This window comes from Phoenix dactylifera, chromosome 1 (assembly GCF_051530095.1).
Source record: "Phoenix dactylifera cultivar Ajwa chromosome 1, Ajwa_hap1_PhDact_Kaust_v1.1, whole genome shotgun sequence".
In the NCBI taxonomy this organism is placed as follows: Eukaryota; Viridiplantae; Streptophyta; class Magnoliopsida; order Arecales; family Arecaceae; genus Phoenix; species Phoenix dactylifera.
In genome coordinates this window covers 49,913,042-49,928,773 of record NC_143190.1, presented here as the reverse complement: position 1 = coordinate 49,928,773, position 15,732 = coordinate 49,913,042, and the positions used below count along the sequence as shown (strand labels likewise).

Genomic DNA, 15,732 nt, shown 5'->3' with positions numbered 1-15,732 from the left:
AAATGGACATGTGACAGCCGGCAAGCTAGATTTGGAGTTTAGTCTTCTGGTCTGGGCTGACATCATCCCTACCACTCCGATCATCCCTCCTATTTATCTTTTCTCTCCTCCTCCCACTAATCCCGTAGTTAATGATTTCCTCTATTTTCTAACCCACCTTTAAATGCTAAAGCGGTATCTCTTCTCTTGCTTACCCTTTACTGCTCTCTCTCTCTCTCTCTCTCTCTCCCCCAGCTCTGGGAAGCCTCCCTCCCTCCCTCCTTCCTTCCTCTCTCTCTCTCTCTCTCTCTCATGGTTTTCATGGTTTTTCTCCCTCTCTCATCAACTCAGAGGGGAAAGGACTCGCCAACCATTTCACCAAACCATCCCTTTCTCTCCCTCCAAACTCTCATAGATTGAAAAAGATTTTTTTTTTTTTCTTATTCTGTCTGTCCTTCTTGGTGCTGAACTGGTGCTTTCTTCGCTATCTTTCCTTTGGGTTTTCTCTTCCTTTTTTTTTTGGTTTTTTATTGATTAGTTTTCTTAGAGACCCTCAGCTGGGCATTTCTCTGCTTTGAAACCACTCTAACTGCGTTTCCTTGGTTGGGGTCCTGTGTTTTGTTGGGGTTTGTTCTATTTGAGGTTCCATGCATTAAGGTTCTGTTTGTGGGAAGAAGCTACTTTGCTTGGTGGAGGGGAGATCATCAGGTTCAAATCACCAAAAGAGGTATTTTTTCCTTGCAAAATTTGTTCTTTTACCCTGTGGGTATACTTATGTTTCAAATGCTATGGTTTCTTCCATGGTGCATCTCAAATGTTGTTATGAAATACACCTTTTTCATTCTCCGGAAATGATGATAGATTCGAGAGAGACGGCGTGGGGAGATTTGCCTCTTTATTTCCCCTTTCGCTTCTTCTCGTCTGTGGGTGTCCAGTATGTTGTCATCAATTTGGGATTTTTAGAAATTATTGCCATACAATGCTAGTACTGTTATTAAATATTTCGGAATCATTGAAATATATGGTAGTAAGTGCCTTCCTTTTGCACATTAAAGATGTCACGCAAACTTTGTGCATTTCATGTTTCTGAACAATTGTCGCTATGAAGTTAAAAGATATGCAGAAATACGGTGTTTCGGTTATTCTTGAAGGGCAAATTGGCAAGTTCGGCATGCATCGAGATCCATGGCAACATATGTTTGGTTTTACAAAAGGAACTAAATTTTAGTTTTTTATTATCAGAGAAGCATTGTCTTAGCACTTTCACAGAATAAGATTTCTGGGTGGGGCATGAAGCCTTTCTAAATTAATTAACATTCATACTGTAATTTAGTTGTTTATTGATCCATTGATGTCAACATTTTGCAAAGCTGCTGCAAATCTGATATTTAGAATCCAATGCCTCATACCATTCCCCTTTTCAAGCCCAGAGGAGAAAATGTCAACCAGTGATTCTCTGAATGCTGATTTGTCGAAGAAGACCCCAGTTTTTGGCCTGAGAGTGTGGGTCCTGATAGGCGCGGGCGTGGGTTTGTTGATAGTGCTGATTCTCCTTGTCCTATCCATATGGGTGACATCTCGGAAGAAGGCAAGGAGGACCATTGCTAAGTTCCCAGTCTCACAAATTCCTAATATCTCCAAGGAAATAACAGTAGACAGAGTTGATGGTCGTAGTCTTGCTCAGAGCTTCCATGAACGCGAAGGGCCTATATATTCCTTAAATGACAAGTTCAGTGATAAAGATTCAGGAAAGACATTGGCACACTTAACTATGGGCAAATTAAGTGATGCTGATAACATGAGTCAGTGCAGCTCAGCTTACCATAATGACAGGGCTGGGAGTTCATATTCTGGAGAGGAAGGCAACTCAGGACCCACCAGAAAAAACTATTCTTCGTATGGACTTGTATCAGCATCTCCTTTAGTTGGTCTGCCTGAATTCTCACATCTGGGATGGGGTCACTGGTTTACTCTAAGGGATCTTGAGTATGCAACAAATCGGTTTTCAAAGGAGAATGTCCTTGGGGAGGGTGGATATGGAGTTGTTTACAAGGGGCGCCTGATAAATGGGACTGAGGTTGCCGTCAAGAAGCTTCTCAACAATCTGTAAGTATTGTTCTGGCCAATGTATATAAGTTTCTAACCCATTCAGCTTCAAAATTTAGGTAACATTTTTTTTTTCTTGGCGGTCACCATTTAATGGCAAAATTTCTGTTTGGGTCTTGTAGGGGGCAAGCAGAGAAGGAATTTAGAGTGGAAGTGGAAGCTATTGGCCATGTTCGACATAAGAACCTGGTGCGGCTGTTGGGATATTGCGTAGAAGGAATCCATAGGTGAATCTTTGTTTTGATCAATTCATTCATTTTATTTTGTTCAATGTCGCATTTTTAGTGGATGAAAGCGTGAAAGAATTCATTAGCATTTTAGATCCTTTACGAGGATTTCTTACGTGTAAGAATTCATTAGCATTTTAGATCCTTTTCTAGGATTTCTTACATAATATAAGATGCCAAAGGATGAAGCAGGAGGGCTACCATGACTCATATTCTAACGATATAAATCTGCAAAATTCTCTGACCAGTAATTCATTGTTATCAATAGAAATTCTGTCGATAAATGGTACCTGTGTGAGCCTAATGCTGTGATACCACAGGTCAGCAAATTTTTTTGGCAAAATCAGCTGAAACAATAACATAAACCTAATTTCCAATGCAGCAGCACAGAAGGAAACTAGTGAAGGTACTGGTTTTGATTCCAGGCAGCATTGAACTCTGAGCATTTGTATGCATAGAGACTGGGTTAGTTTTACTGATTAGGCTCATAATATGAATTTTACCAAAATAGTCTGCTGAGAGAACCCTTGTGAAGAAATCATCTGTACTTAGTTTCATTATGTTTCTTATTTCAGAATAAGATGCTTCACTGTCATCTAATAATAGACTCCTCTAAACCTCTAGACACAGTGAAAAGATTTTAATAAATTTGGCAAATGAGAACCCTAAAGGAATTAGCCAACCCCTTACTAATATTCTAATTTAAGACTTATATTGCTACTAAAGAAGTTTCCATGGCTCTAACATAGAGAAATAGTGCACAGTCATTAAATTTAGATTCCACACTTAGGAATTTTATGAGCGTAAAAAAGCATTATCAAAAAAGAATTGTTTTTTCGCTCCTGCAGCTCTGCACACAATAGTTGATATCAAAAGCGGATTTAGAAATGCGAAATCTAGCACAAGAAAATAAGTTTTTGATCAAATCTGCTACTTCCTAAGAAAATTGCCAGATGATCCTTATAACTCGATTGGTTGAATTTCTTGGAAACTCTAGTTTTCCAGATTAAATAATGTACTTCAAACATTATTTGCGGAAGATATACATAAGAGAGTAATAAGAAAACCTGATGATAATAGACTTTTCCATTCACTACCAATTGTTTAAGCAACCTCACAGGCTGGTGAAACCCAATTGTACTCGAACAATATGGTCATTCTCATACGGAATCAGTTATTCCAACCACATTTGTTCAAATGCTTTGGCACATTATTGTGCTTTTTTCCTCCAACAAAATTTAATTTTCTCATTCAATTTCTACTTATTGCATCTTCAGTTGCGTGATTAATGGTCCATCCCCAGTTGTTGACAATCAGGAAAAAGGTTGATCGCTAGTACTTTTATGAACTAATTTTTGGTACCATCCTCACAGAGCTCTCCGTGCAAATTGAATAATGTATTGTAGGATGCTTGTTTATGAGTATGTGAACAATGGAAACTTAGAGCAGTGGCTTCATGGAGCTTTGCGTCAATGTGGTGTTCTTAGTTGGGAGAATCGCATGAAGGTTATCCTAGGCACGGCAAAGGCGTAAGTTTTGACACCCTAATACAATTCATCCATTTTGTTTTTCCTGGTTTTCTGATTCATTATGACGAACTTAAAATTCAACTTTCTTTTTAGTGTTAGTAATTTGTGATTGATTGTTTACTAAATTGAATAACTAAATGGCCTTCAGACTTGCTTATCTGCATGAAGCAATAGAACCAAAAGTTGTGCACCGAGATATAAAATCGAGCAATATTTTAATTGATGATGAATTCAATGGCAAGCTTTCTGATTTTGGATTGGCTAAGCTCTTGGGTTCAGGCAAGAGCCACATCACAACTAGAGTAATGGGAACATTTGGGTATGCCTACATGTTTGTCTCTGCTATATTTCATGTTCTGTTAATAGAATCTGAGAGAATTTATTTGTGGATGTGCCTGTACTTCGCCTTTTGCCTTTCCAGGTATGTGGCACCTGAGTATGCAAATACTGGATTACTAAATGAGAAGAGTGACGTCTACAGTTTTGGAGTGCTCCTGTTGGAAGCTGTGACAGGAAGGGATCCTGTAGATTATGGTCGGCCTGCAAATGAGGTACGGTTTGCCAACTCAAGCTACAACTGACAACTAGCATTCCTAATGAGAACTTCATTTCACATCTATTTCTTTGTTGGCATTAACATTCTGAGCTTCAATTGTTCATAACATTCGGCAACCAGTTGTACATCTACCAGCAAAATTATGTCTAACTTCTAAGATCAAGTGATGACTCAGATTATGGATTTCTTGGTTTTGGTTTTGGCCTTAGCTAGGTTTGCTTAAGGTGCTTTAGCTGTTTTAAGAAGTGGTATCAATACACCTTTGTGACCAGGTCAATCTTGTGGAGTGGCTTAAAATGATGGTAGGAAATAGGAGAGCCGACGAAGTAGTGGATCCCACCCTGGAGGTGAAGCCATCTACACGGGCTCTTAAACGAACTCTTCTGGTAGCACTGAGATGTGTCGATCCTGATGCCGATAAAAGGCCAAAGATGGGCCAGGTCGTTCGAATGCTCGAAGCAGAGGAAGTCCCGCACCGCGAGGTTGTACTGTCTTTTAGGAATCCCTTTTCCTTCTACCATCTCCTGAATGATTTATACCTTCAAGGTAACTATACTGAGACTCGTTTTATTTTTCACAAAAGGATCGGAGACACCGGAGGAGCCACATGGGTAGCATGGAGATCGAGTCCCTTAAGGAGAGCGCAAATTCTTCCGATATGGAAAACAATGTAGGACCATCAGAGAGTGGGACATGGGGGAGGTCTCAAGCATAAAAGTTGGACGGACATACGGTGGAGATCAGGCACCAGCATTCGCTGTTTGCTGACAAGATTGAAAAGCTTTCATCGACTGCTATCCAGAGGCCACTGGCTGCAAGAAGAAGGTGATATTTGGAGGTAAAACGAGGACTTAACCGTTTGTAGGTTCTTGGGTTATGTTACTGTTTCTGCTACCAGCACCAGGGGAGACCCGAGGAGCAAACTCATCCTCTGGGAGTTTTCGTTGTACAGATTCCTGTGTTCGGCTAAGAACCCTCGGTTAGTTTATACAATTTATCTGTTCTTATTTATTCCCTCTTCCCTCTGCTCTGTCCTTGATGACTGCTGGAAGAATGATCATTTATTAATACCTTACTTTGCCTTTTTAAACTCATGAGGTTTTCTTTATTGGCATGGAAATGGTGCCTTGCTCCATGGTGTCTCTTTCTCTTTTCAGCCCTGTCTCTTCTTCCATGTTTTAGTTTCAAGGTTTCTTTTTTCAGTTTTGTTTAGATAAAAGTTTGTTCGAAAAGATCGGTGGCGTCTGTATCTGCTAACTAATTAATTATTAGGGCGAGAAAGGAGAGATGGTTAGGCATCAACTATTAACTAAGTTTTTAAAACAATTAACCTTTCTGGAATGTTGTACAAAAAGGCCTCAGCATAAAATAAAAATAAAGAAGGTAGAACAGTTTGTCGGCAAAGCTTTAGGTCTTTAAGATAGCTATCAAGATGCATGAGTATGAATTTCTGAGTGACCGCGTGATGTAACATATAAATGCTGAGAAACTGTTCTAAATGAATTCCATAAAATCTGAAGACAGGTTAATCTGGCATTAACTACTCCATGCATGAAGGGCTGGGCTAGTGTTTGGGTCTTGTAGTCGAGTGCTGTTTGCCATAAGAAGTTTGCATCAGCAAGTTCTAGTTTCTTTTATTTCATTCAAGTTAGATGTTTAATCTTAAACCTCCAAACATCTTTTGAGTCATTTTGCAAACTCTTGATTGTAGCTGAAAATAATTTTAGATCAAGATTGGTCCAATGTCTGAAAAGGCATGGATGCTATTTATTTATTTGTTCATTCGTTCGTTCGCTCCTTTGTTTATTTGTTGCTTGGAGTTCTAATATGCATCTAGCATGTCAATTAATAATGCAACAGAGATGTACTTTCATGAATCAAAATGGGAAGCAAGAATTCTTGCATGGGAAATTATTTTATTCACCAAATGTTCCTCCCTTAAACTTCTATTAAACTTAAGTCGATATAAAACATTTAATGAGATATAACTCGATATGTAGTTTATTTGATTTTCTGCAGATATCTTAAACAAAGTGTATTTTTAACCATAAGTATTGACATCTATAATTCCAAATATATGTAACATGAAAATTTTATTTATAATTTATAGTAACTTTGAAAAATACATGGCAATAAGTTAATAAAGGTCTAGTTGATTTTGATGGTAATTGTATATTTGTTGGGATATAATTTGAATATTGATAGTTGAAATTATTAAAACAAGATAAAAATGTTCTCACGTGCAAGGCTTTAGAGCTCAAGTTTTGGTCTTTGAGATCTTCACATTATATTTACTAGAGATTTATATCTTTCAATACTCACTTTCTTGTTCACAAGTGAGGATTAGCGTTGGCGTATAAGAAAAAACCTGCTGCTGATATTATTAGTTCGTTGTGCGATGCCTGTGCAGGTGCTTGCCCTTGGCTTGCAGCACTGCCATCATTGCTTGATGGTGTTGCTTCCACCCATTCCCTAAAGGTGTTAGAATTTTTCTTTCTTTGCAGCAAAAAGGTGGATAAAGGTGTATAGATTAGATAATAACCAATGGACATTAGCATGAGTGCAAGCAAATGTCCCAAGTCCCATTAAGATGTTGCTTGATTGTTACACCTAACCTGCTTTCAACGTGAAGGTAGCAGTCCTAGATGCTTCGAACTAATAATATTTCATCTTTATAGTTATGAAGCATTCTTCTGCTATGATGATTTTATAGCATCGAAGTGAGGCTTCTTTATCTCATGATGTATGCTATTTACAAATGATTCAGTTGAATGATGATCAAGATAACTAATATGTCGATTTCTCAGCAGAAAAGTCTTAGGCAAGAAAAAGTTTTATCATCTTAGCTTACAATGTTGGATGACTGATGGCATCTAAACGTTTCATCTTATCTTCTCTCTCTCTCTCTCTCTCTCTCTCTCTCTCTCGGAGGAAAGCTGGCTGCTTTTCTTGCGAATCCTTCTTCAAGGCGTTTTCTTTTTTGGTAGGTAGACTCTTGGTCGCCTGCCCATTTGGAGTACTGACCCTTGGAACCTTGGTCTTGGCAGGCCGCTCAAATAACAATCCAAGTTGGCACTCTTCTCTCCTTTTACTTTGTAAAAAAAAAAAAAAACATTCTTACTTACATGGCCTAGTATAGAAGTGGTGATAACTCACCCTCAAGCAACCCTACTGCAAATAAAAAAAAAAAAAGCTCACCTTTGAGCAATAGCAAGGATCTTGGATTGCTGGAAGAGCACTGTAAAAGGATAACACGCATGTGAAAACAAATAGATAGATACCTTCTCTCAGCATCCAAACAAAAACCAAACGTAGCCTTTTCTAACTCAACCACGGATGCGATAAAAAGAGAGAGAGAGAGAGAGAGAGAGAGAGAGAGAGAGGGGGAGGGACAAGCTTGCTCAGAAGACCTTGTTTTATGCCAAGAGAAGCCAGCCCAGCTAGCTGCTGAAAAGCTAGCAAACGAATGCTTTGCACTGTATCCATCCATGTGGGTGATAGGAGAGCAAAAGCTCGGAGTCATCACGACGGCAGTGTCGACGCCTCCAAAGTCTTCTGCCAGCACGCTTCTCCAGGCCGGCTCTGCTTCTGCTTGCAAAAATGAGCTCACATGAGACTTTTTTGCTATACTCTCTCTCTCTCTCTCTAGCTGAAATGGTCTTCGCTTTGCGCTCTGAGCCAACGGCCTTTCCACCCTGGCTCCCACGTTTGGGCCTTCGGAGGCCATTATTATTATGACGTGCGAAAGAGATGGAGCTCGAGAGGGTGCAAGAAAAATATTAAATAAAAAAATGATCGACTGAAACAGCTTCTGCTGGAAGCTGTTGGTGTTACTATTTGGCTTCCAGCATTCCATGTGATGTGCATTCCTTTTTCTTGGCGTAAGCCTGTGGAAGGAAGCCCTTTCATCATTCCATGAGCTAGGAGAAGAGGATCTAATGCCCCTATAAAATGAGAAAAAAAAAGGGCAATAGTTAGAGCACATGCCTTATAGTTTAAATTTGGTGGTGAGTGGTTGTTGCTCGAAACAGGAGTCCGTGTGAGCTTGTTAGTTGGTACCCTATGTTTTTATGGAACAAACGCGATCATATGGAACAAATCCATGGCTCCAGGACAGTCTTGTTTTCGTTTGGAATAAACATGATTATATAAAGACAAGTCTTCATCAAAAAGTTCATCCGGTGTTGTTAAGGATCTTGCGAGAATCGCAAGTAATTCGGGGCTTGGATTTACCATATCCAGGGACGTCAAAAACAGTGGTGTTTTCTTTCTTTCCTCATGTCTCTCTGGTTTTTTAGTCATTTACTTATGAGAAATGATAAGCTAACATCATTGTGTGTCTCAGAACTAGGTACTAAATTATAATTATGATTTTTGTAGTTATGTGCTGGCATGCAATATCTACAAGCCTTCTTCAAATGTTGCTCAGGCTAATGACATGTGAAATTAAATGCTCACAAGCAGCAGGCGAATACATCCACGAACTATAATCCAATGAAATTTTACAGTGCTGTCGATTGAGGTAATAGAAGAACAGTATACATGAAGCAACCATCTAATAGATTCCTGCCTCCGGCCAATCAGATTTCCAATCCCAACAATGGAGCTTTATTTATTTATTATTATTATTATTATTATTTTGTACATGAGATAGAGACTTTTCGATGGCTGTCGCATAAACAGAGTTAGGGAAGGTACCAGCGATGCTGTTGAGCAACTCCGATGTCATGAGAGCTTGCATTGAGGGGTAGTCACCCGTATTTAGCTTATGACGTCGAACACTTGAAGCTTATTCTCGTGTTACTTCTTCACGTACTCGGTGGGCCGTCTTGCAACAACCACATCGTCGAGGCCAAGCCTCGGCAACAGGGTATGTTACTGGAGTGATGTCCTCAGCTATGGGGAAAAAATTAGGAGGGAAAACTCGGGGATATGAGATACAAAGAAATGCTTATTTTGGACATTTCAGTAACCTTAGATACCGTATGGCATCACTATCATTTTTTTATTATTTTAAAAAACAAATAAAAATTTTATTATATTTTATTTTTAAATTTTAAAGAGTTAATGTTTTGATCTAGTTAATTATTTTTAAAAATATGAACATGATGATAATATCTAAAATGATAGGAGCAGTGGCAAGATAATAAAGGTTGTAATAAATGACGAAAAAGATGCTAGCAATGTAACAAAGATGATATTGGTGGTGAGGGCATTCATGATATAATGACAATAATGATGGTAATGATGGTGCGAGATGTGGTAGAGTTAGAGGCAATTATGACAATGATAGTTGTGGCGGTGGAGATCGAGACGATGCAAATGGGGATGATGGTGGCAGTGGCGGCAACAATGATAACGATTTACTACAAAGATGATGATAAAAGATATATATATATATTTTATTTTTAAAAATAGTTAAAATAAAATCTTCTACTTTCAATTTTTCTATTATAAGTAGTGAAAATAATTTTAAAATAAAAAATAAAAATCATTGCACCAATCATATTTTTTTGTCTTAATTTCAGCAATCTTCTTTTTTTAAATATAAGTAAAAAAATAAAGATGATGCAGATGGACTCCTAATTTATGAGCTGACTCTTTTGTATATATCAAAACAGTTATACACCACAGTCCATGGTGCGAAGCCAATTACAACCATGAGACCTTTACATCAATAGTTGCAGTTCAGCAAAGAAAATTAGAAGACCAATCAACATTGCACCTCTGTCCTTCCCATATTTACCAGTCGACTAGGTATGATCATATGATATTAATTGCCATGATTCAATGCAAAAGAGAGAACGTATCAAGCACCACCGGCTGATCAACCAAGGGATATTTGTTCGCGACAATTTGTTCAAAGGCGAGAGATAATACCCAGGCTGGTAGCTAAACGCGGAGCCTCGCACGGTCCATGCCTCTCAGCCTGAAATGGGCTTAAAGCTAGAAAACCTCTCGTATGTCCTAGCTGCAAAACCAGGCCCCGCCTTCTTATCCCATGGCCCACAGCATCCATCAGTGTTGAGCCCAATCCACTGAGTTGGGGGGGTAATGCCCAAAAGAATGTAAGTGGGGAGAATGGGTGGTGGAAGACACAGTATTTAGATCATAATGGGTACATTATGGAGTGCCATTGAATTGCTCCCATAAAAGACTGGTATATCTAAGTTCAAATAAAAGGTATTCGGAGCTTATAGAGTAGATGCAGGAGCTGACCCAGGCGTCCACTCCAAATCTTCCACTCACGATCTCCGCTGCATCTAGTTTGGAGAATCCAGCCAAAAAAGAAAAGGCCAACCAAGGCGTCTACTCCAAATCTCCTACCTACAATCTTAGCCACACCTAATTTGGAGAATCCAGCTAAAGCAGGTGTTGAGTCTAGCATATCATCTACTCCCGCATGTCGTTGTGATCTCCTTCCCCAGCTGCAACAGCTTCTGTTACCCAACCAACCGGGTTAACAACTTCTGTTTTTCCATGTTTATCTGAACCGTTTTGTATCACTTATATATTGGTACTGTAGATGACAACGGGAATACAATCGAATATCTTTTCCCTCTCTGAAACATCCTATTCTCTCTTTGAAACTCTTTTCCCTTTGTCTCTTCTTAACCTGGGTTCAAGTCTTTTACCTGGTATCAGAGCTACTATAGACAAACATCAAGATGTCGATCTCTAGGCAATTGTCTTCCCAATTCTCTCCTGATAATATTGTCTCTACCTATCCTATCTTTACGGCGATACCTCAAATGCTCACGGTAAAACTCACCCGTGACAACTTTCTTCTCTGGAAGGCTCAACTGGTCCCATATTTCCGGGGTCAGGATATGTGTTTGGTATTCTTGATGGATCTATCAGAGTTCATCTCCTTGGCTGCTGTCTTCTTCAACTAATGAAGTGGAGAGTACACGAGTGCCCAATCCCGCTTATCATCAGTGGGTTAAACAGGATCATCTCATCCTCAGCACCCTCATGTCTTCTCTTTCTGAGGGTATCCTGGCTCAGATCATTGGCTATACCACTTCCCATGAAGTCTGGCAAGCTTTGGAGAAGTGCTTTGCCTCACATTCCCGTGCACGGGTGGTGTAGTTACGCACTCAATTGGCAAGTCTGAAGAAAGGTAACCTCTCCATCGCTGAGTACTTTCTAAAGTTAAAGAAGCTCTCCGATGAACTTGCCTCTGCCGGCCATTCCTTAAGTAGTGATGATATCCAAAGCTACTTGCTCGCCAGTCTTGGATCCGATTATGATCCTTTTGTTACATTGGTTACTACTCGGCTTGATCCTCTTTCTCTTGAGGAACTTTACTGTCATCTCCTCACCCATGAGTCACGTCTTACACACAACAATCAGCCTTCCTCTCTCGCTGACATTACTGACCCTTCGGCGAATGTGGCCACCCGAAATTCTTCCCCTCTGTTTCGTAGTCATGGATGAGGTAACCGTGACACTACCTCCTCCTATCGTTTTCGGGGGCGCGGCAGCAATCGTGGACATGGTGGTCGCTATCCACAGACCTCCTGTGGGTACCAAGGGTCTCATCCCCCTCCTCCTCCTGTTTGTCAAATATGTAATAAAACATGACATAGTGCCTTGCAATGTTATCGTCGTTTTGATCCTTCCTTGCAAGACACATCTAGCACTCCTAGTAATTTTTAGCAATCAGCCCATGCCATGGTGGCTGCTTCTAATGTCTCTCATCCCCATGACTGGCATCCGGACACTGGTGCAACCCATCATCTAACTGCGGACGTCAACAATCTTACACTTCAGAACGAGGAGTACTCCGGCAATGATCATATTCAAGTCGGCAATGGTGCAGGTTTGCATATCTCACGTGTTGGCTCTTCCACAATTTCCACCTCCCGAACCTCTTTTCTTCTTGACCAACTTCTCTTAGTCCCTGATATTCAAAAGAACCTTTTATCTGTTCAGCGATTTGCTCGTGATAATCATGTTTACTTTGAATTTCATGCTTCCCATTTCGTGATTAAGGATTATTGGGGGAACACCCTGCATCGCGGCCCTCTACGTGATGGTCTCTACTGCCTCTTTCTTCCATCCCGTCGTGCCCCGAAATTGGCATTCACTGGTGTCTGCATCTCCATCTATGGCTGGCATCGCCAACTCGGTCATCCTACCTACCCCATCGTTCGTCAGGTCCTCTCCAAATTTCCCCTTCTAGTGTCTCCGGCCAAACCACCTCTTGTATGCAATGAATGTCAGATGGCCAAGAGCCATTGTTTATCCTTTAAGAAATCAATAAACCACTTCTTGGAACCTTTAGATCTCATCTTCAGTGATGTTTGGGGCCCCTCTTCTACCCGTCTACGAATGGCTCTCGTTACTATGTGAGCTTTGTTGATGACTGCACTAAGTTTATCTGGATTTTTCCTCTAAAACTTCGATCTGAAGTTGAACAGGTTTTTTATCATTTTCAATCGCTTGTTGAGCGCCAGTTCGCTAAAAAAATAAAATCTCTTCAGACCGATTGGGGTGGTGAATACAGGCGCTTACACCAGTATTTTGCTTCTTGTGGCGTCTCTCATCGTCTTACTTGCCCTCACTCCCATCATCAAATGGGATCTGTTGAGTGTTGCCATCGCCAGATTGTTGAAATGGGCTTATCTCTCTTGGCTCATGCCTCTTTACCCATGCACTTCTGGGAGGATGCCTTTCTTACTGCTGTTTCTATCATTAATCGCCTTTCAACCCCTGTCTTGAACAACCGATCTCCTCATGAACTACTGCTATGTAAACCACCGGACTATTCCTTCTTTCATGTCTTTGATTGTGCCTACTGGCCCTACCTCCGACCTTATAAGCGTCGTAAGCTAGCATTCCGTTCCACACCCTGCTTATTCCTAGGTTACAGTCCTCTACATCATGGTTACAAATGTGTTGATCTTCACACTGGACGTACTTATGTTTCTCGTCATGTTATTTTCGATGAGTCTTCCTTTCCTTTTGCTTCATTTAGGCCTTCTTCCGTGTCTGCTACGTCCTCTTCCCATGTCCCACTCCCATCTTAACTTCATCTTCCCTTGCCCCCAACCTCACAGGACATGCAACCTGCTCCGCCAACTATGCATGATGATCTCTCCTACACTCCTTCTCCTACGTTGCGTTCTTTGCCTCCAGAAGCAGCTCCAACAGTCTCTGTGGGTAGCGTGCCACACGTTTCTTCCTCTCTGCCTCCTACCACCAGCTCTTCTGCTTCGTTAGGTTCCGTGCCTCCATCTATCTCCATGCCTCCTTCGGCAACGGCTGGCACACATGGGATGATCACTAGGGCGAAGAATAATGTGTTTCAGCCTTGTCTTCCAATGGATGGCACTGTTCGTTATCCCTTGCCGAAAGCTCTCCTGACTTCTCTCGCTCTCCGTGAACCATCATGTTATTCTGACGCGGCTAAACATCCTCAATGGCGGGAGGCGATGAATTGTGAGTTTGATGCCCTCCTTCCGAATGGAACTTGGTCATTAGTGCCTCCCCAACCTCATCACAATGTGGTCGGCTGTAAATGGGTATTCAAGCTTAAACGCAGGGCTGATGGTGGCATTGACAGATGTAAGGCGTGCCTGGTTGCCAAGGGCTATCACCAACTCGAAGGCATTGATTTATATGAGACGTTTAGTCCGGTAGTTAAGCCCTCCATGATTCGCTTGGTTCTCTCCATTGCTATCAGCTTCAACTGGACCATTCGCCAAATTGATATTCAGAATGCTTTTCTTCATGGCACCCTGGATGAGGAGGTTTATATGGCACAACCCCTGGGTTTCATTCATCCTCAATTCCCTCGTCATGTTTGTCGCTTGCACAAATCTCTGTATGGTCTCAAACAGGCACCTCGTGCCTGGTTCTCTCGATTAAGTGACTGTCTCCTTGCCCTTGGCTTCATTGCCTCACAAGCCGATTCCTCCCTCTTCATTCTTCGAAAAGCTACCGGGCTCCTGTATGTTCTGATCTATGTTGATGATATTCTTATCACTGACTCCGACCAAGTTCTGGTTTCGTCGCTTATCTCTACTCTTCACAAGGATTTTGCTGTCAAGGATCTCGGCTCTCTCATCTACTTTCTCGGCATTGAAGTCATTCGCACTAGCAATGGTCTTCTTCTCTCTCAGCGCAAATACATTGCCAATCTCCTTCGCAAGAGTCACATGGATCTTGCCAAGCCCTGCTTATCTCTAATGGCGTCCACCTGCTCTCTTTCGGCTTCTGATGGCAATCCCTTTGATGATCCCTTTTTGTACCGCAGCATTGTTGGAAGACTCCAATATCTTTCACTTACACGGCCTAACATAGCTTACTCGGTCCATTCCATGTGCCGGTTTATGCATCGTCCCTTACTCATTGGCAGGTTGTCAAGCGCATCCTTCGGTACTTAAAATCCTCCATCTCATGTGGTCTTCTCATTTCCCCATCTTTTTCGACTCGCCTGCAAGCCTTTACCGATGCTGACTGGGCCGGCAACAAGGATGACCGTCGCTTTCTTAGTGCCTACTGTATCTATTTTGGCCCTAACCTGATTTCCTGGAGCTGTAAGAAGCAACCAACTGTGGCTAGGAGTTCTACTGAAGCTGAGTATAAGGCTCTTGCGAATGGCACTGCCGAGCTCCAATGGCTTCGTTATCTCCTTTCTGAGTTAGGCTTTGACAAGCTTCTTCCTCCACTGCTCTGGTGTGACAACATTGGTGCCACCTACCTCTCTTCCAATCCGGTTTACCACGCTCGCACCAGACACATCGAGTTGGATTTTCACTTTGTTCGTGAAAAGGTTGCTCAGCGTCACCTCCTTGTGCGCTTTATCTCCAGCAAAGATCAGATCGTGGATGCTCTTACCAAGCCCCTTTCGATAACACGATTCACTTTCCCGCATTCCAAACTCAACGTTAGATCGCTACCGTTGAGTTTGCGGGGGCGTGTTGAGTCTAGCGTATCATCTACTCCCGCACGTTGTTGTGATCTCCTTCCCCAGCTGCAACAGCCTCTGTTACCCAACCAACCGGGTTAACAACTTCTGTTTTCCCATGTTTATCTGAACCGTTTTGTATCACTTATATATTGGTACTGTAGATGACAACGGGAATACAATCGAATATCTTTTCCCTCTCTGAAACGTCCTATTCTCTCTCTGAAACTCGTCTCTTCTCAACCTGGGTTCAAGTCTTTACAGCAGGAAAGGCCAACCAATGCATCCACTCCAAATCTCCTACTCGCGATCTCAGCCGCACCTTGTTTGGAGAATCCAACCAAAGAACGAAAAGCCAACTAACCCATTGAATCTTTTCAACATCTTTTTTAAAATTATTGATATAAAATTTTGCTT

At 41.3% G+C, this 15,732-nt stretch overlaps 1 protein-coding gene and 1 long non-coding RNA gene across 7 annotated transcripts; one reads left to right on the top strand and one right to left on the bottom strand.

The window, feature by feature from the left end:
• LOC103712698 (putative receptor-like protein kinase At2g42960) lies at positions 1-5,487 on the top strand. 6 transcript variants are annotated; one of them, XM_008799289.6, is made up of 8 exons: positions 1-706; positions 1,410-2,085; positions 2,208-2,312; positions 3,719-3,841; positions 3,990-4,160; positions 4,263-4,392; positions 4,670-4,879; positions 4,981-5,487. In XM_008799289.6, the coding sequence occupies exons 2-8, from the start codon at positions 1,418-1,420 to the stop codon at positions 5,110-5,112; spliced, it is 1,539 nt and encodes a 512-aa protein (XP_008797511.1). In that variant the 5' UTR covers positions 1-706; positions 1,410-1,417; the 3' UTR covers positions 5,113-5,487. The 6 variants fall into 6 exon arrangements, with proteins under 6 accessions (XP_008797511.1, XP_088561391.1, XP_088561392.1 ...); XM_088705265.2 differs by having other exon boundaries at positions 125-706; positions 1,405-2,085; XM_088705266.2 differs by having other exon boundaries at positions 125-706; positions 1,350-2,085.
• A 1,880-nt stretch (positions 5,488-7,367) lies between these two features.
• Positions 7,368-7,911, bottom strand: LOC148715365 (uncharacterized). Its single transcript, XR_015969213.1, has 3 exons — positions 7,808-7,911; positions 7,596-7,635; positions 7,368-7,488 (listed from the first exon to the last, which is right to left on the bottom strand). It is a non-coding gene; the product is annotated as an uncharacterized LOC148715365 (long non-coding RNA).
• Positions 7,912-15,732: the final 7,821 nt, after the last annotated feature.